Below are 22,730 nucleotides of genomic sequence, written 5' to 3' on the forward strand. Positions count from 1 at the left end.
TTTCCAAGCGGCCCTGTTATAGTTACCTCTTAGAGCGGCTCCTGCGCTCCACTCAGGACTAAATTTAGAGTTGCCTCTCCCCTTGTGGGTTCCCGTACCAGCTGCTCCAAGAAGCGGTCATTTAAAGTATTGAGAAATTTTGTCTCTGCATTTTGTCCCGAGGTGACATGTTCCCAGTCAATATGGGGATAATTGAAATCCCCCACTATTATTATTGAGTTCTTAATTTTGATAGCCTCTCTAATTTCCCTTAGCATTTAATCATCACTATCACGGTCAGGCGGTTGATAGTAGATCCCTAATGTTATATTCTTATTAGAGCATGAAATTACTATCCATAGAGATTCTATGGAACATGTGGATTCACTCAAGGTTTTTACTTCATTTGATTCTACATTTTCTTTCACATATAGTGCCACTTCCCCCCACCGCACGACCTGTTCTGTCCTTTGGATATATTTTGTACCCCGGAATGATTGCGTCCCATTGATTGTCTTCAGTCCACCAGGTTTCTGTGATGCCTATTACATCAGTATCCTCCTTTATCACAAGGCACTCTAGTTCACCCATCTTATTATTTAGACTTCTAGCATTTGCGTACAAGCACTTTAAAAACTTGTCACTGTTTATTTGTCTGCCCTTTCCCGAAGTGTCCGATCTGGCCCTTACATGATCCTCTTCCATCCTCTGCTCCCGACTAAAACCTAGAGAATCTCTATCAATAGACTCTCCCCTAAGAGAAGTCTCTGTCCAATCCACATGCTCCTCTGCAGCAGTCGGCTTTCCCCCATCTCCTGGTTTAAAAACTGCTCTGCAACCTTTTTAATGTTAAGTGCCAGCAGTCTGGTTCCACTTTGGTTTAGGTGGAGCCCATCCTTCCTGTATAGGCTCCCCCTATCCCAACAGTTTGCCCAATTCCTAATGAATCTAAACCTCTCCTCTCTATACCATTGCCTCATTCACGCATTGAGGCTCCGAAGCTCCACCTGGCCCCGCGTGTGGAACTAGGAGCATTTCTGAGAACGCCACCATAGAGGTCCTGGATTTCAGTCTCTTTCCTAGCAGCCTAAATTTGGCCTCCAGGACGTCTCTCCTACCCTTCCCTATGTCATCGGTACCTATATGTACCACGACCATCGGCTCCTCCCCAGCACTACAAAAGTCTATCCAGATGCCTCGAGAGATCTGCAACCTTCGCACCAGGCAGGCAAGTCACTACATGGTTCTCCTGGGCATTGCAAACCCAGCTATCTCTGTTTCTAATGATTGAATTGCCTATTATTAACATGTGCCTTTTTCTAGTGACTGGAGTTTCCTCCCCCGGAGAGGCAACCTCAGTGCGAGAGGATATCCTAACAACTATGGAAAGGTTTCCCTCTGCTCTGGTTGACTGCTCCGCTTCCCTGGGCCTTTCATCCTCCTCAACGGGGAAGGGCTGTCTGACCGGAGGCGGGACACTTCTACAGTGTCCTTGTAGGCCCCATCAACATACCTCGCTACCTCCCTCAGCTTCTCCAATCCCACCACCCAGGCCTCCAAGGCCCGAACACAGCAACTGAGGGCCAGGAGCTCCTTGCACTGAATGCAAACAGCTGCCACCTGCTCACAGGGCAGGCAGTCATACCTGCTGGGTTTCTGCCTGCATGGTCTCCTAGTTGCTGACAGGGTTTTGTTTGAATCAAGAGGTCTTGACCAACAGGCAGGGGCTCTCGCTCCTCCGCCCTCCCCTGAGAAACTCCCTGTTAGCAGCCCCTGTTTGCCAGGCTCCCTGGTCGCTTGCGCACTGCTGAATATAGCCCTGGCCTGCTTGACAGCCCCACCCACTGCCTAAGGCTCGGCCAATCGACAGACTTCTAGCTTTCAGGCCCTCTGTTGAAGCTCACAGCTTTCACCTGCCAGCCACAGCACACGGTCCTTCAAACAACCAATCAGACAGACAGACAAGCTCAGCACACAGTGTGTAACCCCCAAACACAAAGGCTTGTGCATTGTTCAGGAACAGCGTCAGCAGTCACTAAAGAAAGAGTGGGGGGTCAATGGGGTGTTGTTGGAGTAGATTCAAAAGCTTACAAAGGCATTTCCCCTTCACTGTCATGGGCACTCATAGAACATAATTCCCTGTTTAACTCTCACCTTTGCAAACAATACACACTTGCCTGGTTTCTTGGCAGATTGCATTTAATTGGGTTGGATTATGGCACAGAAAGATCATTCATTTCTGGTTCAGAAATAACTCACTTTCCAGCAGCCCTTTCCTATGGGTGCGGAAGTGCTTGTCCCTTACAGGTGCTCATTAATGGAGCATGCTGTCGGGAAGCCGTTCTCTGGCAGCCTGAGGGTAACCTTCAACTGCAGCTATAGGATATGCAAGAGCCCAAGTGATGGATTCTGACCTGCCCTGGCCTTGAAATAAGAGAGTGGATTGCATCCTTGCATGGTGGGTTTTAGCTTCGCTGCATGTCTCTGCTCTACACTGCCGCAACATCGGCCTTTCCTGACCAGGCCCCCTCTCCTCCCTCTAGGCTAAGCACTAGTGCCTGAAGAAGGAGGCAGCAATAAGGTAAGGGAGGAACAATTCCCTGCTCCCGTAGCACTTACTAGGGGTTGTTATCCTGGTAATTGTGGATATTGACAGCCGCTGTGATGCCACAGATGATGAGGGGGATCCCGCCAGCAATCAGATAGAATCTGTAACATGAAGAAAGCCACAGTTACCCTGTCACCCCCGGGGAATGTAATCAGTTAGGACTGTGCCTATTTGCAGGTGTTACTCCCTTTATTCCAGCTGGAATTACACTGCGGGTTGCCTAATCGTTCTCAGCCCCATCGATCGCTTGTAACTTTCTAAATCTCTCGTCCTGGGGGCTGAACTCTTCCACATGTGACTGACGTTTTGGGGGAAGTTTGAACAACTCTGGCTCTGCCATCTTTGAGAGGGAGGATCTGGGGAAAGAACTACACTTTCCTCTCCTTACAAAGAGGTGGCACCCTTTAAAAAAACCACAGTGATAGTGACAATAGGGTGGGGGCTAGAAAGCTGTAATTGAGGAAAATTGCCCAGCCAGAGAAGCGATGAAAATGGGCTCGAAAAGAAGTGTCTGTATTAGGTAACACTAAGCACACGGGTACTTTTCAAGGAAAGACAGCTGCAATTGAAAACCTCTCGCTTAAGTGCTCTGATGCTAGCTGCTGGGCAGTGAATGAGACAGGCTGGGTGCTACTCCCTGTGGCTTTCTCCTGAGCTTGTCTCTGGGCATTCGCTTCAAACTAGTAATAGCTGCACCAAAGAGCAACATCTGTACCGTAGCATGGGCCGAGGGGCTGGCTGCGGCACGTCCCCTTCCTGCTGCTGCGGCGCCTTCCATGTCACCTCCTTGTAGATGACTCTGGCCTTCACTGCCATCCACAGAAGAGTGGATAAGGAGGAGTAGTGCAAAATGATGCCGACCTACAGGGCCAGAGGTTACAAAGCGGTCAGGTCAGCGGGCACAGGTGTGCGTATTCCTGCTAGGAGTCATTAGATTCAGGCACCAATAAATTACTGTTACAATGGCTGGCTGCAGTCAATGCGGGCGGGGGGAACTTCAGCCTGCTCTGCTAAATGCATTGCAGCTGCTGCTGCTCTTTTTCTCTTGCGTCTGTGTTTCTAATGTACTCGGCACCGGAGGAAGCAATCGCCTCTGCCCGGACCTGAAGCACTTCCTGAGGAGTATCGCTGCATTTCCCGGGGTGGGCCCCTCGGAAGTGGATGCTGCCAGTTGTGACACACGGGGTAGTGGTCTGTCATGGAGCCTCCGGGAATAATGTTCCTCACTTCTAACCTGGGCTCAACGCTTTGAACGCAAGTCTGCTTTGCCTAGGGCTGTCTACAGCTAGGTCCGGACCAGCTGTACTTACTGCTTGGCAGACAATCATGTAGTTGGTCAGAGTGATGCCTCCTGCAAACACGGCTGATGTCATGGCGATGTAGAAACAGAGGTTAAGCAGCATGTGCCAGCACTTCCGGGAGATCTGAATGGTGCTGAAAGAAAGGCGCGCGGCAGTGCTAATTAGCTGCTGTCTTGGAGGGGTTAAATACACCACTACCGTGCTGTGTGTTCTGAAAGTCCCTTCTAGCAAACAGGTACTACACGTGCTACTACTGAAGCAGGGTTGTAACCTTCCCAAGGACTGAGCATTTACCTGAATTATAATAGTACTAGGTACCTTGGAGGTCCTCTCCGAGGACAGCCTCGGAGAGAGGCGTCAATAACAGCAACACTGTACCCAGTAACCCTGGACTAGTTGCTGTAAGAGAAGCTTTCCCAATCTCTTTGGAATTGTTTTACTAAGACTGTCAGAGGGTCGTTTACATCTTTAAGCATGCACACAACTATTCTGAGCTGTAATTTTTAGGAGAAAAGATAATAGCTGGACTCCCACCTCTGGAACTCTGCACATACAGATGGCTCAGAAAATGCCTGTGCTTTTGGTCTGGTGTCAGGAAAAACTCCAGACTTTACATGTGAGGCTTTTTACAAGTCAAGCCGTGATGCTACTGTGTTAATATTGAAGAAAACACACCATTGTTTAAAATAACCGATTATTGATAAACAAGGTATAATGCTGTAACTTTAAATAAATTTCTTTTCATTACAGTGACGTAAACATTCAAGGTTTATTAAAACGTGTATGTTTTGTAAGGCGTCAGCATTGTGCAATGTTTTTGGTCTGGCAGGAATAAATATTTAAGTAATTCGGCTGCTAAATACCAGTGCTGTTACTTGAACTAAACCGTGCCGGATTCCTTAACCTGCAAGGGGTTAGCAAGAAATAGAGAGGGTAACTGGCGTGGCTCTCCAGTGGCTGATCGGTTTGGGCTTTATTGTAGGAAACTTGAGGCCTGAAGGATTTTAAGCACCCCCAAGAGAAGAATTTGCTGATTCCCGAGAGGACGAGAAGCAGACCGAGAAGAGAGCTGGAGAACTCGCCAACCGGCCAGGACGACAGGGTGATGGGTAATGGTACGGACGTCCGAAAAGCAGAGTAGAAATGGGCAGGCTGCAGTGAACGCTACGCACCTCTGGGGGCTAGACTTTTAGCTCCTACTCCTAGGTGTATTCTATGGATGGAAGGAGCACCTCAGGGCTCCCCCTCGTGCTGGGCACTCTACCAGGGCCCAGACGGTCCCTGCGCCTGCCAACTTACCGAAGTCAAGAGTGGGAGAACGGATGGATTCGATCCCTATTTTACAACAATCCTAAGGCTGTGGCCCCTAAAATCTGGTTTGCGTAAGGAAAATGTGCTCCAGTCTATGAACCAATTCTGATCCTAGAGACCAACTGGACTAGAATCCATAGTGAAGCAGACAGACCCATTTGCAGTAACTACAGCATTTAGAGTTAAGGCTACCATTTTTCATGGCAGAGCTGTAGGAAAACAAGGCACGGCCTGGGGATTGGACAGTGCCTCTCGGGTTTGGCATATCCACCTCTGTCTCCGTGTAGGAAGGATGCCCACTCAATACAGGGGCCCTGTGGTCCCACTGCCACTCAGGTTTAGTCAGGAGGGGGTCAAATTAATGATTACCAAGCACAGCCTGTTCTCCATACCAAAATCAGCACTGTCGTTAAAGTTAGCTAGACCAGTGAGTGAGTGTCTGGTTTCCCAGCTCTCTGGTGACTTGGTTCTCAGTGGGTGGTGGTAAGGGTTACACCATACGTACCCTTAGTTTGATTTTTAAAATAGGATTGCTGACGCCAACGTCTAGATCTGGGGTGTGAGCACTCTACCGTGGAAAGATGACTGCTGCGTGCATTACTGTGCAGCGGGGAACAATAAAGAAGGATTTGTTGGACTGACTCTGGTGTCCCCTGTCAGGAGCCCAGGGGGTTCTCACTCCACTAAAAACACCTTGGAGCAAAGTCTCCTAAAGATCAATTTGACAGGAAGTGCCTTAATCCCTGCTCTGGCTGCTGGCTAGTGCCTCAGTGAGTCTGAAACAAATCCAAGCTGGTGGACAGGTCCCTCATTTCCCCAGCTGCCACTGTCTATGGCCAAGGGCCAGAGCGTATTTATCTACCTTTCAGCCCCAAACCACTCAAGTGCAGCCACCTCTGAGTTGAAAGTGGCAGCTGGTTAACAGAGTACAGCACCACGTCCCTGCTGCAGCCCCAGCTCACCTGTGGTTGATGATGTAAGTGATGATGGTGGTGAACAAGCACAGCAGCAGGAGGGCAGTGCAGGTGTAAAGAACAGGATGCAGAACCTCAGCTGGGCCTGGTGCCTCACTGGGGAAATTGCTGAGTTCCTAGTTACAAAAACAAAATTAGTTTCACATCTACATCTGGCTCCACCCAGCAGAGGGGTTAGGGGGCTGCTCGTAAGCTGGCTAAGTCAAGACCGCCATGCCAGGGCCACTGGGGATTGCTGCTGCCTCAGCCTACATCCTGTGCGTGAGCGGACAATGACCGTTATGCTCCCCTCTGCCACCTGGGAACACTCCCCTTCCTTGCAGGCCACCTGGAAGGGGTGGGGGGAGCTAACGAACAGGAGCGGCTAATGGGAGTTTGGCGAGGGAGATTACAGGGGCTAGATACACCTAACATTCTTTGCACTTAAAGGTCAAAACACTGCTTGATAAAAACAAAGCACCAACAAGGGAACAAGCTTCAGGAGTAAAAAGAGAATGCAGGCAGAAGTCCAGCAACAGAGTGGGAGCCTACCCAGTTTATTGCACCCAATGCAGCATGCCATCGCTGGTAATTAGTATCAATGGTCAATGTGGGTTTGGCTGGAGAATCTTGCCCGCATGCTCGGGGTTCTGCTGATCGCCATATTTGGGGTCGGGAAGGAATTTTCCTCCAGGGTAGATTGGCAGAGGCCCTGGAGGTTTTTCGCCTTCCTCCGCAGCATGGGGCAGGGGTCGCTTGCTGGAGGATTCTCTGCGACTTGAAGTCTTTAAATCATGATTTGGGGACTTCAACAGCTGAGTCAAGGGAGAGAATTATTCCAGGAGTGGGTGGGTCAGATTTTGTGGCCTGCATCATGCGGGAGGTCAGACTAGATGATCATAATGGTCCCTTCTGACCTTAAAGTCTATGAGCATGTATGATTACCTGCCCTATGGGCAGGTGGCGTATGTATGCATTCGGTGCAAGGAGCTCCTGGCCCTCAGAGACCATGTACGGGCTTTGGAGACCAGAGGGGCTGAGCTGGAGGAGCTAAGGGAGACAGAGAGGTACACAGATGAGACTTTCCGGGACACAGTAGAACGGTCCCACTCCTGATCTGACAGCCTCTGTGCTGTTGAGGAGGATGAGAGTCTCAGGGAAGGAGAACATCCAACTGGAGCAGAGGGAAACGTTCCCTTAGTTGGGACCCTCCTCCCAGATGATGTCGTGATATCCTCTTGCACTGAGGATACCTCTCCAGGGGAGGGAACTCCAGTTATTAGGAAGAGACAGGAATTAGTAATGGGGGATTCGATCATTAGAAACATAGATAGCTGGGTTTGCGATGACTGGGAGAACCGCGTGGTGACTTGCCTGCCTGGTGCGAAGGTTGCAGATCTCTCAAGACATCTAGATAGGCTTATGTGTAGTGTTGGGGAGGAGCCGGTGGTCGTGGTACATGTAGGTACCAGCGACATGGGGAAGGATAGGAGAGAGGTCCTGGAAGCCAAATTTAGGCTGCTAGGTAAGAGATTGAAGTCCAGGACCTCCATGGTAGCATTCTCTGAAATGCTTCCAGTTCCACACGCAGGGCCAGTTAGACAGGCAGAACTGCAGGGTCTCAATGCGTGGATGAGACGATGGTGTAGGGAGGAGGGGTTTATATTTTTAGGAACTGGGGAAGCCTATACAGAAGGATGGGCTCCACCTAAACCAAATTGCTGGCGCTTAAAATTAAAAAGGTCGTAGAACAGTTTTTAAACAAGGGCTGGGGGAAAGCCGACGGGTGCGGAGGAGCATGTGGTTCAGACATCCCTTAGGGGAGGATCTATAACTGGAGATTCCCTATGTCCTAATAAGGAGGAGAGGATGGAAAATGATAAAATACAGGGAGGATCTGATGAGAAACAGTCAAATGAAAAAAAGTCCCATTCAATTACGTCATGCAATAAGGGACAGCCAAAAAATGACAAGTTTTTCCCTTCTATACCAATGCTAGAAGTCTAAATAATAAGATGGGTGAACTAGAGTGCCTAGCATTAAATGAGCATATCAATATAATAGGCATCACAAAAACCTGGTGGAATGAGGATAATCAATGGGACACAGTAATACCAGGGTACAAAATATATCAGAAGGACAGAACAGGTCGTGCTGGTGCAGGAGTGGTACTGTATGTGAAAGAAAGCGTAGAATCAAATGAAGCAAAAATCTTAAATGAACTAAACTGTACTATAGAATCTCTATGGATAGTAATTCCATGCTCAAAAAATAAGAATATAGCAGTAGGGATATATTACAGACCACCTGACTAGGATGTGATAGTGACTCTGAAATGCTCAGGGAGATTAGAGAGGCTATTAAAATAAAAAACTCAATAATAATAATGGGGGAGTTCAACTATCTCCATATTGACTGGGTACATGTCACCTCAGGAAGGGATGCTGAGATAAAGTTTCTTGACACCTTAAATGACTGCTTCTTGGAGCAGCTGGTCCAGGAACCCACAAGAGGAGAGGCAATTCTTGATTTAGTCTTAAGTGCAGCACAGGATCAGGTCCAAGAGGTGAATATAACTGGACCGCTTGGTAATAGTGACCATAATATAATTACATTTAACATCCTTGTGGCGGGGAAAATTCCACAGCGGCCCAACACTGTCGCATTTAATTTCAGAAAGGGGAACTACACAAAAATGAGGAGGTTAGTGAAACAGAAATTAAAAGTTACAGCACAAACAGTGAAATCCCTGCAAGCCACGTGGAGACTTTTTAAAGACACCATAATAGAGGCTCAACTTAAATGTATACTCCAAATTAAAAAACATAGTAAGAGAACCAAAAAAGAGCCACTGTGGTTAAACAACAAAGTAAAAGAAGCAGTGAGAGGCAAAAAGGCATCCTTTAAAAAGTGGAAGATAAATCCTAATGAGAAAAATAGAAAAGGGCATAAACTCAGGCAACTGATGTGTAAAAAATATAATTAGAAAGACCAAAAAAGAATTTGAGGAACAGCTAGCCAAAGACTCCAAAAGTAATAGCAAATTTTTTTTTAAATGCATCAGAAGCAGGAAGCCTGCTCAATAATCAGTGGGGCCACTGGACGATCGAGATGCTAAAGGAGCACTCAAGGACGATCGGGCCATTGAGGAGAAACTAAATGAATTCTTTGCTTCGGTCTTCACTGTTGAAGATGTGAAGGAGATTCCCAAACCTGAGCCATTCTTTTTGGGTGACAGATCTGAAGAACTGTCCCAAATTGAGGTGTCAGTAGAGGTGGTTTTTGGAACAAACTGATAAACTAAACAGTAATAAGTCTCCAGGACCGGATGGTATTCACCCAAGAGTTCTGAAGGAACTCAAATGTGAAATTGTAGGACTACTAACTGTCATCTGTAACCTATCATTTAAATCAGCTGCTGTACCAAACGACTGGAGGATAGCTAATGTGACGCCAATTTTTAAAAAGGGCTCCAGAGGTGACCCTGGCAACTATAGGCCAGTAAGCCTCACTTCAGTACCGGGCAAATTGGTTGAAACTATCGTAAAGAACAAAATTGTCAGACACATCGATCAACATAATTTGTTGGGAAATAGTCAACATGTTTTTTGTAAAGGGAAAACATGCCTCACCAATCCACTAGGATTCTTTGAGGGGGTCAACAAATATGCGGACAAAAGAGATCCAGTGGATATAGTGTATTTAGATTTTCAGAAAGCCTTTGACAAGGTCCCTCACCAAAGGCTCTTAAGCAAAATAAGCAGTCATGGGATAAGAGGAAAGGTTCTCTCATGGATCATTAAAAGACAGGAAACAAAGGGTAGGAATAAATGGTCGGTTTTCAGAATGGAGAGAGGTAAATAGTGATGTTCCCCAGGGGTCTGTTCTGGGATCGGTCCTATTGAACATATTCATAAACGATGTGGAAAAAGGGGTAAACATTGAGGTGGCAAAATTTGCAGATGATACTAAACTACTCAAGATAGTTAAGCCCCAGGCAGACTGCGAAGAGCTACAAAAGGATCTCACAAAACTGGGTGACTTGGCAACAAAATGGCAGATGAAATTTAATGTTGATAAATGCAAAGTAATGCACATTGGAAAACAAAATCCCAACTATACGTATACAATGATGAAGTCTAAATTAGCTGTTACCACTCAAGAAAGAGATCTTGGAGTCATTGTGGATAGTTCTCTGAAAACATCCACTCAATGCGCAGCGGCAGTCAAGAAAGCGAACAGAATGTTGGAAATCCTCAAGAAAGGGATAGATAATAAGACAGAAAATATCATATTGCCTCTATATAAATCCATGGTACGCCCACACCTTGAATACTGCGTGCAGATGTGGTCACCCGATCTCAAAAAAGATATACTGGAATTGGAAAAGGTTCAGAAAAGGGCAACAAAAATGATTAGGGCTATGGAACGGCTTCTGTATGAGGAGAGATTAATAAGACTGGGACTTTTCAGCTTGGAAAAGAGGCAACTAAAGGGGGGGATATGATAGAGGTCTATAAAATCATGAGCGGTATAGAGAAAGTAAATAAGGAAGTGTTATTTACTCCTTCTCATAATACAAGAACAAGGGGCCACCAAATGAAATTAATAGGTAGCAGGTTTAAAACAAACACAAGAAAGTATTTTTTCACACAACGCACTGTCAATCTCTGGAACTCCTTGCCAGAGGGTGTTGTGAAGGCCAATACTATAATGGGGTTCAAAAGGGAGCTAGATAGATTCATGGAAGATAGGGCCATTGATGGCTATTAGCCAGGATGGGCAGGAATGGCGTCCCTAGCCTCTGTTTGCCAGAAGCTGGGAATGGGTGACAGGGCATGGATCACTTGATGATATCCTGTCTGTTCATTCCCTTTGGGCACCTGCCATTGGCCACTGTCAGAGGACAGGATGCTGGGCTTGATGGACCTTTGGTCTGACCCACTACGGCCACTCTTATGTTCTTATGAGAGGGGGTAGGATAAATCTACGGCAAACATGGTGTGATGCTTTGGAGCCACTGTGTGAAGAGGAGAGAGCAGTTGCCGGCCCCACAAGATAACACCCCTAGTCTACTTCAGGCAGGAGGCCAGAGTCTCCCCTCCCTCTCCTGCCCCCCAGGAACCCCAGCACACCCCTCCCTACCATGAGCACTGCGAAGTTATTCAGGTGCCGGCCAAGCAGGGTGGTGATGTTGGGCTCCTGGTGGGCCAGCTGACAGCCCTCGGCACTCCAGCCCCCGTTGCCCCCCAGCACCTCGAAGTTCCAGTGGGCAGGCATGGGGTCGGCCCCTTCCCTGAAGTGGCGCAGCGAGACAGCGACGGGCTCAGTGAGGTTACTGACCACACAGCCATCTGGGGAGGGAAGGGGAGGAGAACAGCTGAGCTGATGCTCTCCATGGGCTCATCCCTCACTTTCTCATTCCACTCCCTGCTGCCCAGGGCCCCAGGCAGGGCCAGACCTGGGGTAGCCTGCTCTGCAGCTGCCTCCTGGGACCCGGCTAAGCAACATCCTACCTGACGCACAAGGGGAGAGTAAAGCAGCAGCAACCAATGCTTAGTGGAAGGCAGGCCCATGGCCTCTGCATGCTGCCACGGCGGTGCCCCCCCCCCCCCCAGACCTCCCATGGCCAAGGGAGAGGCCAGCTGCTCTCCTTCCAGATAAGTTTGGCCAGCAGGGGCCCCTACAGCTTCACATCTGGGTCATGGGATGGGCAAGTCTGAGCTGCTGAGAGGTGCACAGCCCCCCGGGGGAGGAAGACGTGGGCTCCAGTGTGGGGCAGTCTGACCAGACGACAGCAGCCTCTCTCGTAGCCCCCTGACACTGCAGAGCCCATTGGAATGTCCCTGTCCCCCTGCAGCAGTGCCAGGCTAGGGCCCCTTACGTGTCCCGGCGTAGATCACGGGGGTGGCCACGCTGCGGCGCTTGCCATTGTCAGCCAGGCGGGAGGAGTTGCCGGTGCTGCGGAAGAGCTTGCCGTTCCGGAACACCAGGAACTGGACCTTGCAGGCCTGGGGCAGGGAGAACGGGGCCGAGGTGGAGAACAGGCTGGGGGGCAGCTGGATGGAGGCCAGAGCGATGCTGTTCTGAGGGGACAGGGAGCAACAGGTTAGCAGGCCCCAGACGGCGCAGCTCTCAGGCCCCACCCCTCCCCAACGCCACCCCCCAGTACCTTGATGTGGAAGTTGGCTAGCGAGATGTTGGGACGGCCCGTGGTGCACCTGAACTTCAGCTGCTGGTCAGCCAGGGGCTCGGCCTCCTGCTCCTGCAGCGACGGACGCCCACTGTCTCGCTTCTGGAAGGCCGTGCAGCTCAGCCCCGTGTAGCTCTCCGGCTTGATCAAGTAGGCCTCGAAGGCGATGTTCCTCGAGTTCTGCCGAGGGCGCAAAGCAGCCAGGGCGTTAGCAGGGCACCCACCACAAGGAGCCTAGCGGCCTTGGAGGCAGAGGCCAGGCCACTCTCCCCCAGCGCCCCTCAGTGCTGACCCCCAGCCCCTGCTATTCCAGCCCTGAGTTCCCCCCAGTCCTGCCCAGCTCCCCAGCCCTGGGGCCCTACCACTGCCACATGCTGCGAGTTGCTGCTGAGCACGTAGCCCGCGATCTTCTCCAAGGAGCGGACGATGCTGGTGCAGGCCTTGTCCTCGATCTGAGCCATCCACAGGATGTGGTCGTCCACCAGCATCATGTTACTTGCCATCTCCACCATGACGTCCGGGAGCTGGAGGGGAGCACAGGGGTGGTTGTTGTGGGCTCCGACACACCCAGCCCCAGGGATTCAAGGAAGATTCCCCAGGGGCGTTTGGAGCATAGGATGGTCCCTTCACCTGTGTGCCGCAGCCTCCCTCTTGGGCTGGTGACATCAGCCTGTCTCTAGGTGGGTGTGAGGGCCAGCTGGGGCCTGCAGAGAGGCCTAAAAGGGGGCTGGGGGATACTCTGCCTGGCTGGAGGGCAGTGACTGCTCTGGGCAGGGGCTCACGGGCTGGAGGAGGGGAATACCTGAAGCACTCAACCCCCAGGCTGGGCTCTGCTCACAGGCACCTTGGCACTGGGATGAGGAGCTGAGTGCTCATGGACAGGACCATGTGGAGGGGAAGAGGGAGAACTGGGGCAGAGGGTTGGGAAGGGCTGTGCAGAGAGGGCTCGTGACGGGGAGCTGGGGCAAGGGAGAAAGCCCTACCTGCTTGATCTGGTCCACGTAGCCAATGAACTTCTCGATCATCTGGGCCACATAGATGACGTCCATCATGTCGGAGAAGTTGGCAGCCTCAGCTGTGTACACGCGCAGCTGGTGCGCCAGCGTCAGGGCATTGGAGGCATTGATGGGCATCTGCAGGGGCAACGGGGGAGTCACCAGCTGGGTCAATACCCCCCTCCTGCTAGCCCAACACAACCATGCCAGGCAGCTGGGGCAGAGACTGCCTCAGAAATGCCCTGATCTACAGAAGGGTCACTGAACGGCACGCAGGGCTACAGCTGCAGCCTGCAATTGGCACAGACATACCATGGCCACACTCGCCTGGAAACATGACAGGCAGACAGATGGACAGATAGGCTGGCAGGCAAACGCTCTGTCTGGAGTTAGAGGTGCTGCAGATGGAAGCCCAGCGGCACCAGTCCTGCCCTCCTGGTTGATACTTGGTGTCTGTCTGCAGAGTCCCCCAGCACCTCTAACTCCAGACAGAGTGTGTGAGTAAGCCTACAAACACCGCCCCGTGGGAAGCAGGGGGCCGGGAGGCAGCGCAGTGGGTGTGGGGGACAGACAGACAGGCTGGCAAGCAGACAGATGCACACTGCAGATGGCTAGAGAGACAGGCAGGCAAAACGCATACTGCAGACAGACGGACAGGCAGGCAGAGGAATGCAGGCTGCAAATGGACAGACAGGCTGGCGGGCAGACAGATGCACACTGCAGATGGATAGAGAAGCAAGCAGATGGACAGACAGAGATGCACGCATCCAGATGCATACTGCAGACAGACAGACAGACGACGCATGCCGTCAAGACAGGCAGCCTGGATGGGCGAAGAGGAAACTGTTTCCTTTCCTGTGTCTCAGCCAGGCCCCACTCACCAGCACAAAGGTGTAGAGCACGCGGGTGATGTCGTTGGTGTACAGGCAGTGCGAGTAGTCACCCTCCTCCCAGCGCCCCATGCGGTCGCAGCGCCGCGACGCCTGCTTCTCCGCCGCAGGGCCCCCGTTCGCGGCCAGCGAGGTGAAGGGGTACTGCAGGCAGGACTGGTAGGCAGTGATACCAGCCAAGGTGCGGGGCCACCTAGACGAAAAGGGGAGGCGCGCAGTGAGAACATGCTCGGCCTGCAAGGCCCCCGATACACCGTTCTCCATTGCCCAGCGCCCCCTTAGCATCCTCCCTGTTCTCTCTCCTGCCGCCCCTGCGATAGGAAGGATCCCCACCAAAATCCACAGAGCCCCCTAATTGTCCCTTTTCAGTCCCTCCTGGAAACCCTTCGCCACGGAGCTGGCAGGTCCCTGCACTGGGGACTGGTCCGGCTGCCATCCCGCTAACACCTCCCCACCCCGGTTTGTGGGCTAATTCGCCCCGCTGCATGCTGCCCAAATCCTGGGTTGGGAGCCTGGGCAGTGTCTGGTCTCGGCGTGCCTAGCACTATGGGGCCTTGATCCCCAGCCCTGGCCTGCAGGCCCTACAATAATAAAGGGTAACCGAGGAGCGCCTTGGCCCCTGTGCTATGTGCTTCAGAGCGCCGTAAAGAATGACATTTAAAATAACAACAGCAGCTGCAGCGCCTGCCTCCTCCAAGCACCTTCTGCTCCGGCCGTCCAGGCTGCCCTGACAGGAGAAGGACTTGCCCAAAGGCCAGTGGCAATGCCAAACAGGGAACTCCCGAGCCCTGACTCCCAGCCGCAGCAGCCCGCTCCGTCTGTCAGTCCCAGGCCTGCGGCACTCACCACTTAGCATGTGTGGAAGCAGGTTAAATCTAAGCAGGCAGGTGGATCCTGCAGGGGGGATTTTCAGCTGCATTCTCTAGCATGTACGTCCCCAGGCTGGCCAGCCTCTCGAAACTCGGGAAGGGATGAGAGCCTTAGCCGAGAACGTGCTGCCCTGCTCCAGCAACCAGCCCCGCTCCGGTCCCTGGACGTTATTACTGGGCCACAGAGGCTCCCCTCCCTGCTCAGGGTGTCCTGCTGAGTGTATGTGGGCAGGGGCGGCATGGCCTCCTGCTGCCCAGGCTATCCCCTCCTGAGACTGACTGACAGAGGGGTCCAGACACCTTCCCCCAACCCGGAGCTAGGAGACAGGCTTCTACAGAGACCACTGGAGCCCAGACAGATAGACGGGAGCCAGGCGGGGGGGGGGGGGGGGGGGCAGGCAGGCAGGAGCTGGGGGGGCCTCACAAGCAGACAGAGATGGGGGACAGGCAGGCCGGCACTGGGGGGGGGCGGGGGAAGGGCCACAGGCAGGCCGATTTCCATTTCCTGAATGATAAAAGGAAAATAATGCCTAGCCCTCCTGCAGCGCACTGAGTCAGCACCACGGCTGGGCTAGGCTGTGATTAGCCCCGCTCCCAGCTCCCCTGCCGCAGCCCTGGGAACCCACCGTCAGCCTCAAGGGAGCCCGAGTCAGAGAAAATAACTACAGTGGGGGAGAAATGCAAACCGGCTGTGCAGAGCTGGGCGCACTGCCCTGCTGAGGGAGCCGAGGGGCAACGGGAGCCTGCCTGGGGCTCTCCCAGCACACAGCACGGCAGCGGGCAGGCTCCCAGCAGAACGGTCCCTCCCCTGGGGCACTCAGGGCCCCTCCAGGGATGTGCTGACAACTGAGGAGGCTCAGCAGCTTCAGGGAGCAGCACAGGCTGGGTGCCGGAGGTGGGTTAGTGAGGGGTGGAAGGGGCCAGCCAGAGAACCCGGAGCACTGGCAACCCTGTCATCACAAGGCACGGGGGGTTGGCCCACCTGCTCCTTTTGTAACACTGATCTAGCCCCTGTCTGCTGGGAACTGGACAGACACCCCCCACCCAGGCTCAGCTCGCCGATGACCAAAAGCAGCCGGTGAGCACCCCATCTGGTACGTTAACGAGCACCATTTCCTCGGGGCTCTGCTGGGTCAACCGCCCATGAACCAGGCGGGTGCAACCAGCAAGGAAGCTCTGCTGGCACAGAGTGGGGGAGCAGGCATGCGTCTGTGCATGGGGGGAGCATCCCAAGGGGGATCAGGAAACAGTTTTCCAGCTGCGTGCAGGGCATGACAAAGAGAAAAACTTCAGACAATCCACAGAGCAGCTGAGATTTTTATGGGGTAATTTATTTCCCTTCCTGGAAATCTCGGCTCGGCCCAGCTGTTTCAACATCTGGTTTCTGAGCCACTCCCTGCTCCCCCGCTACCGCAACAGCTGGATTACGGGAGGGAGGCCCATGGAGGTCACATGCCTTCCCCCAGTTCCGCTCAGCAGACATCCAAGCCCAGAATTCTTCCTGCTTCCCACAGTCCTTTGCACCGATCATGAGACCCAATGGCTGGAATGAACCTGATCAGGCAATCGGCTACAAGGGACCAATACGGCTGCAGGGTCAAAGGGTTCGTCTGTGTGGGGAGACTGACTAGAACAGCTGTCTAGCGTGGACCTGCTCTCCCTGACTTGGAGTGCCCCCCTGAAGAGCTGTTGTGCATTAAATTCACACCATTGCTTATTCTGGAATAAATCCCCCAGATAGCGCTGATCCTGGCTGGAGCTGGCAGTGTGGATGGGGCGGGCTGCTTTGCCTGAGCCCTTCATGCCCCAGTGCCAGACACCGCCCTGCCCGTGCCCCTCTACCCTCAGCAGGATGGACCCCACCTGTCTAGCAGCTCTCACAGCCTGGTAATGCCACTGGACCCCTAAATCCTCCCCACCCCTTGGTAGCCTGCTGCCCTTGTACCCCCTGTATGTCCCCATGGGCACCAGCCTCCTCTGCATCCCTCTGGCAGCCCATATCCCCACTCCTTCCAATCCCTGTACCCCCCACTGCAGCCCATTTCACTCTCAGGCCCCAAGCCACCCTGTACACCCCCCAGCAGCCCCTGTGCCCCTCCCCCAAGCCCGCCTATATCCCCACAGGTCTCCAGTTGCCCTGTACCCTGTATCACTCCCTGGCAGCCTTCATCCCCCTACACCCTCCTCACACACCCCCGTATTCCCCCAACCCACTGGCAGCAAGTAAACCCCCCAAGCCCCTCTGTGCTGGGTGTCCTCCACACAGCCCAGCTCCGGGTGCCAGAGGCCTGCAGGGGAGTTTCCGCGGCAGAACGCTGATTTCCCCAGCTATCTAATTCCATATCCTGCTAAGAGCAGAGTGGAGGGGGGAGGGGGCGGGGCGTCCTGCTAATTTAAGCCATATTTACTGTACGAGTAATTTATATTCCATGAAGGCCCCGCTGAGGTTACAGTGGGCTCCCAAAGCCTTTCGTCTCTTGCCAGAGAAATTCCAACACCTCTGCTTCTGGAGCCCGTCTGCGCTGCCAGCACGGGAGGCCTTTCAAAGAAGCCTCCCTATCAATGGCTGCCTAATCACTGCCAGACGCTGGGTCACCTGCAGGACTGAGTCTCGGCACCCGCCCTGCGCCTGCAGCCCGAGGAGTGGGGAAACCAGCGGAAAAGCCCTGACACCCCCACGCCTGCTGCGCTGCAGCCTGGCCCCCCGCCTCCCACGCTCTGTCTGGAGTTAGAGGCGCTGGGGGACTCTGCAAACAGACACCAACTATCCATCAGGAGGGATCTCCAGCCACACCCCACCCCACGGTGCAGCTTTCCACCCCTCTCGGAAGCACCAGGTGTTGGAGGCTGGGCTGGAGGGACCCAGGGACTGGGCTCACAGGGCAAACCGTGTGCTACCCTCTTTTCCCCCATGCCCTCCGATCCTCCCAGGCAGCCGAACCCTTCATCCCGATGGAGGAAGGAGGAGGGAACTCCCCCGATGCCCCCAGAGTTGTAGGGGCAGCTGGCGAAAGGGACTCCTCTACACTGCAGCTGACCCAGCAACCCGGTACCCTCAGCAGCCCCACAGGGAAACCCAGTGCCCCTTGTGCCAGCAACACGGTGCCCTGCTGGGGGCGCTCACCACACACCGATCCCAGCAGGAAACGTGAAGAGGCCACTCCTACCCCAGGCCCTTTCCCCGACGGGTAACTGGGCAGTGGGCGTGGGGCAGCGACCAGGAGGTGCCGCTGGAGGGTGGGCGTCGGGGCGCGGCAGCCCCAGTTCTGACCTGAAGTCCCCGCGGTTGTTGGTGACCCTCTCGGCCGGGCAGTACGAGGCCGACGTCTCCAGCACCACGATCTCCACCTTCTTGCTGACGTTGCCCTGGGAGGTGGAGACGGCGCATTCCCACTCGCCATTGGCAGAGACGTGGATGTTGGAGAGGATGAGCTCGCTGGGGGGGGGACAAGACAAACGCTCACATCTGAGAAGCCAGGAGGCCACGAGAGGAGAACACATAGCGTCTCTCCTCCGCCGGCCTGAGGGGCAGCGGCGCTCGCTGACACGCCTGGCACTGCCCTAGGCCCCATCGAGCGACAGGCAGAGGCATGTCTGCATCCGTACCCACTGCTAACCCACTGGCGAGACATCTCCCCAGGGCTCACCCAGTGCTTTCCTGCAGTCCCTTTCCTTTGGGGTGGGGGCCCAAACCGAGGCCCAGGGATCATTTCAAATGCCACCACAAGGCAGCCACCTCTGGGGAGGACGTGGCAGCTGACAAGAAAACGTGGCCATTTAGCCCATAAATAAAAATCCCCGCTGGGATTTATAAAGGAACCTAGGGGAGTTAGGCACCGAGATCCCAGCCCCCGCCCCAGGTGAGGCTTAGTCCGGAATCCCAGCTCCTGTGGGCTCGGTTTCAGCAGGAGCTGTCAAGGTCCAGAGCGACCCCTGGCCAGGGCTGAGCTGAGCCTTTGGGAACCGGGCCCCTTCCCAGAGCAGCTTGGTACACTGGCTGCACCACAGAGCCCCCAGTGCCTATGACTCGCTGCCCAGCGCCCAGGCCAGCACCCCGGGCAGGATGGAGCCCGCGCCGTACCTGGTGATGAAGGTGCAGTCATGGATGAGACTCTCCTCCAGGATGATGCCAGTCTGCTCGTCCCCCTCCACCAGCACCCGGTTGTGGTACCACCGGATGTGGGTGCTGCTGTCCAGGTAGGTGGCTGTGCACTGGAAGGGCAAGCGGTCGCCCTGGAACACCACCTGCCGCAGCGAAGGGATCAGGTGGTGGGTGTGCAGCTCCGGAGCGCCCACTGTGGGAAAGGGCCGAGATACCTGGGTGAGCCACCTCATTCCCCGGCAGGGCAGGGAGCCCCCTCCGGCGGTGCCCAGCCCACCTGGGTCGGTCATGACCGGAGGCCCCTGTGGGTTATGATCCACAGGCTGGAGGCGGTCTCGGTCCCATCCCTAGCCAGACTGGCATCCACGCCACAGAAACCACCAGCCCGGCTGGCACTAGGCCCGCGGTGAGCTGAGGGGGTTATCCAGGGCCTTGGCAGTCAGAGGCCTGACGGACGGCTTAGGGGCTGGCCCTCAGAAACTCCACGCTGCCCACCCCCAGCCCTCTGGGAGTGCTGCTCAAGGCCAGGCTGCCTCACCACACTGCAGCTGGCTCTCCCTGACGCTCCTCAGCGGCTTGGCATGCAGGGGGCTGGGGTAGATGCACAGCGTCTTGTCGGAGATCTGAGCCGAGCGGTTCCTGGACCAGGGCAGCATCCAGCGCAGGTTGCAGTCGCACGTCAGGTACTCGGTGGCAAAGTCACTGGAAGAGGCAAACCCCAAGGGGCTGGAGTCAGAGAGGGCAGAGGCCCCACAGAGACGGGTTTCGGCAGAGTGAGCCCAGCTGCTGCCAGGACCCCCATGCTTCAGTGGCTGGGGACTGCTGGGCACCGGGGTCTGTGCTGGGACAGGTAACAGCACGAGGCCTCAAAGGGGAGGCCTGTCCCCCCCAACGCTCACTGCAGGAGGCCGGAGCGTCACCGGAGCAGCACACAGAGGGTGTACCCGTCGCGGCAGGATATGGGCAGCTACGCATACTGCTGTCCCCGTGCCAGTCTGCACACACGTGTAACTGCCAGAGCACACACGTGTGAGCACACCTCGTCTGCAGGGCACTGGGTGTGAGCCTGGTACCTGCAGGGCTCCATGCACACCTCTCGCTCAGCTCCCTGCTGGCCAGGGCGACTCTCCCTGGTGAGGGGGGCCTTGCGACGCGCCCTTTCCTCTCAGCGAAATACTCACACGACTTTCAGAGACGGCAGCTCGTCAAAGACGCCGGGCTGGAGGCTGGAGAAAATATTCCCTGACACATTCCTGTGAGAGGAGACAAGAACCGAGCTGGAGGTGACAGAGGTTTGGCTGATGCGCTCTGACCTGCTGGGCAAACGCACCAAGCCAAGTTCCAGTGCAAACATCTCCCGGCGCAGAGCCAGGGCAGGGAATGGGTATTTCCAGAGACTGCAAAACCTGCTCTCCCCACACTTCTGCCTCCCCCACACCCCACTCCGGGGCGGGAAAGCTCCTGGCTCCAGGGAGCATGTGACAGCTTTTGCCTCAAGCTAAGGCTGCTGAACTGGGACCTTAAAGAGAGCTTTCGGTGCAGGGACGGGGAGCTGTGTTCATACGGCACCTGGCCCAATGCAGGGCTACCGGACACAATAAACACCCTGAGTTCCATAGAGCCAGAACACTCCACAGATCATCTCCTGTGTAATTCGCCCCAGCTCACCCTGTATGGAGCCCAACCACCTCAAACCATCATTCAGCCTCACCTCACTACTCCCTCTGTGAGGGGGCGACCACCATTATCCCTATGTTACAGATGGGAAACTGAGGCACAGAGCGGGGACGCCGTCTGAGGCAGGCCCAGAAATAGAACCCAAGGGCCTACCTCGTCACAAGTGTTCTGGGGGTCCGATGAGACACATTTTAAAGGGGCCTGACACGCCGGAAGTGCTGAACTGCCCTCTGAAAACCAGGGCCCTTTAGGTTTCATGTAGACCCCCAAAATCACTAGTCACTTTGGAAAATGTAAGGCCAAGAGTCTTGACACCCAGTCCTCAGGTGCTGGGACGAGAACCCAGGAGTCCTGGGGCTCAGTTACTCCCTCTCACTTTACAAACTCTCTCAACACGCTAGCATCACGGATTATACAGAGATGCACACTGAAAACTCAGGGCAAAAGTTTGCTTTTTGCTTTAATCCAATTCCCCCCAGAATCTCTCCAGCCATTTCAGTCCCGCTCAGCTTTTGTTCTCCGGCTTAGCCCCCCTCCCTGGCCTGCTTTTATGGAGAAAAGCGAAAACAAGAGGCCCGGCCCCGCTTGCCGCTGTGTCTTGGGGTTTTAAAGCTCACTTTGATCAAGAATGCACACAATCGCCAAGCTGCACTTAATGAGCTCCCCAGACAGGTGGGGACAGAGGAGCCCACACGACAGGCTGAGCAGCAAGGGCCTTTAATGAGCTCCGCGCTGAGTGCTACCTTCGCCTGGCAGACAGACCATTCAGCCATCGTCACACGCATTCTCCGGCAGGAGCTGCTCTGAAGCGTCTGCCCCCAGGAGCTAAGCCACTCTGTGCTTGGGACCCGGAGAGCTAATGGAGCCACTGGGCAAGCAGGCGGCTGGGCAGGTTGCGGGGGGAGGCTGGGAGTGGCCAAGGAGTGGCTGGCTGAGGGGCAGGGGTCTCTCTCCTCCTTTCTTCCCCACAATCCAGACTCCCGCCCACGTGTCTAAATCCAAGAGAGGCTGAAGATCAGAGATGACAGCACCCTGGGTGGGCTAGTGCCCCTGTGACCCTGAGGGCACAGAGTTTTTTAGGGATCTCTGGGTCAGTTATGTGCACAATAATTCACTGAAGGGGGCATGTGAGGTCTCTACAGAGAGCCAGTAACACACTGGCCACCACAGCCATGGCAAAAGGATAAGGGGACATTAACAGCTACGGAGTTACGGACCTATCCTGGAAATGACGCTCGTAAGGCTGGGAGTTAAAGCAGGGCACCGGGAGGTGACCCACGGTCCTTCTTGACGAGCAGGAGGTGCTTATCTATCAGCTGGGTCAGATGCACTGTATACTTCCCAATGGATCCCCCTCTGCCTCCTGAGCCACCAGCTAATCGCAATTCAGAAACCAACGGGAGATTGCACATCTACAGGGAGGAACCTCGGGAGGGCGCCCAATTCCAGAACAAAAATCAAAGGGTTGTTTTGATCTCTCGGGGGTTGCACGGGGACATCCTGGTAGCATCGCCTAGGAAGTAAGCAGTGGGCTTACTTCACAAACAGAAGCTCCCAGCCAAGTCTGGCTGTTACACGCTGGAAGGATGTCGAGTGAGCGTTTCCTCTTCTGGCATAACAACATCCTATCAGCTAAGTTTAGGTTCTCGCAGGCATGTGATGCTTTTAGTGTATATGTGTAACCCTTTGTTTTCAACATCCCGCTTGCTCTCGTCGGCATCTCTGCTCCTCGTTAAATAAACTTGTACAGGCTCCCTCTGTAAGCAAATCTAAGTGTGGAGTGTGACGCCGAGCTGTAGTCTCGGGTGTAACCGGTAAGCTGGGAACAGCAGGGCTGGTAATTCGGTGAGTG

The 22,730-nt window shown here is 54.2% G+C and overlaps 1 protein-coding gene across 1 annotated transcript in view; it reads right to left on the reverse strand.

Annotated features, from left to right (window-relative positions):
* ADGRA2 (adhesion G protein-coupled receptor A2) overlaps positions 1–22,730 on the reverse strand; it is a 116,442-nt gene that overhangs the window by 3,764 nt on the left and 89,948 nt on the right. Inside the window, exons 5-18 of the mRNA XM_065399020.1 lie at positions 20,383–20,454; positions 19,740–19,903; positions 19,181–19,394; positions 18,371–18,535; positions 14,222–14,423; positions 13,329–13,478; positions 12,708–12,869; positions 12,325–12,525; positions 12,037–12,238; positions 11,298–11,506; positions 6,162–6,289; positions 3,898–4,021; positions 3,303–3,448; positions 2,599–2,688 (exon numbers count right to left, since the gene is read on the reverse strand). Of these exons, the coding sequence (XP_065255092.1) occupies positions 2,599–2,688; positions 3,303–3,448; positions 3,898–4,021; positions 6,162–6,289; positions 11,298–11,506; positions 12,037–12,238; positions 12,325–12,525; positions 12,708–12,869; positions 13,329–13,478; positions 14,222–14,423; positions 18,371–18,535; positions 19,181–19,394; positions 19,740–19,903; positions 20,383–20,454 (2,229 nt within the window). The remainder of the gene's footprint in view (positions 1–2,598; positions 2,689–3,302; positions 3,449–3,897; positions 4,022–6,161; positions 6,290–11,297; positions 11,507–12,036; positions 12,239–12,324; positions 12,526–12,707; positions 12,870–13,328; positions 13,479–14,221; positions 14,424–18,370; positions 18,536–19,180; positions 19,395–19,739; positions 19,904–20,382; positions 20,455–22,730) is intronic.

The sequence above is a fragment of the Emys orbicularis genome, chromosome 2 (assembly GCF_028017835.1).
Source record: "Emys orbicularis isolate rEmyOrb1 chromosome 2, rEmyOrb1.hap1, whole genome shotgun sequence".
NCBI lineage: Eukaryota > Metazoa > Chordata > Testudines > Emydidae > Emys > Emys orbicularis.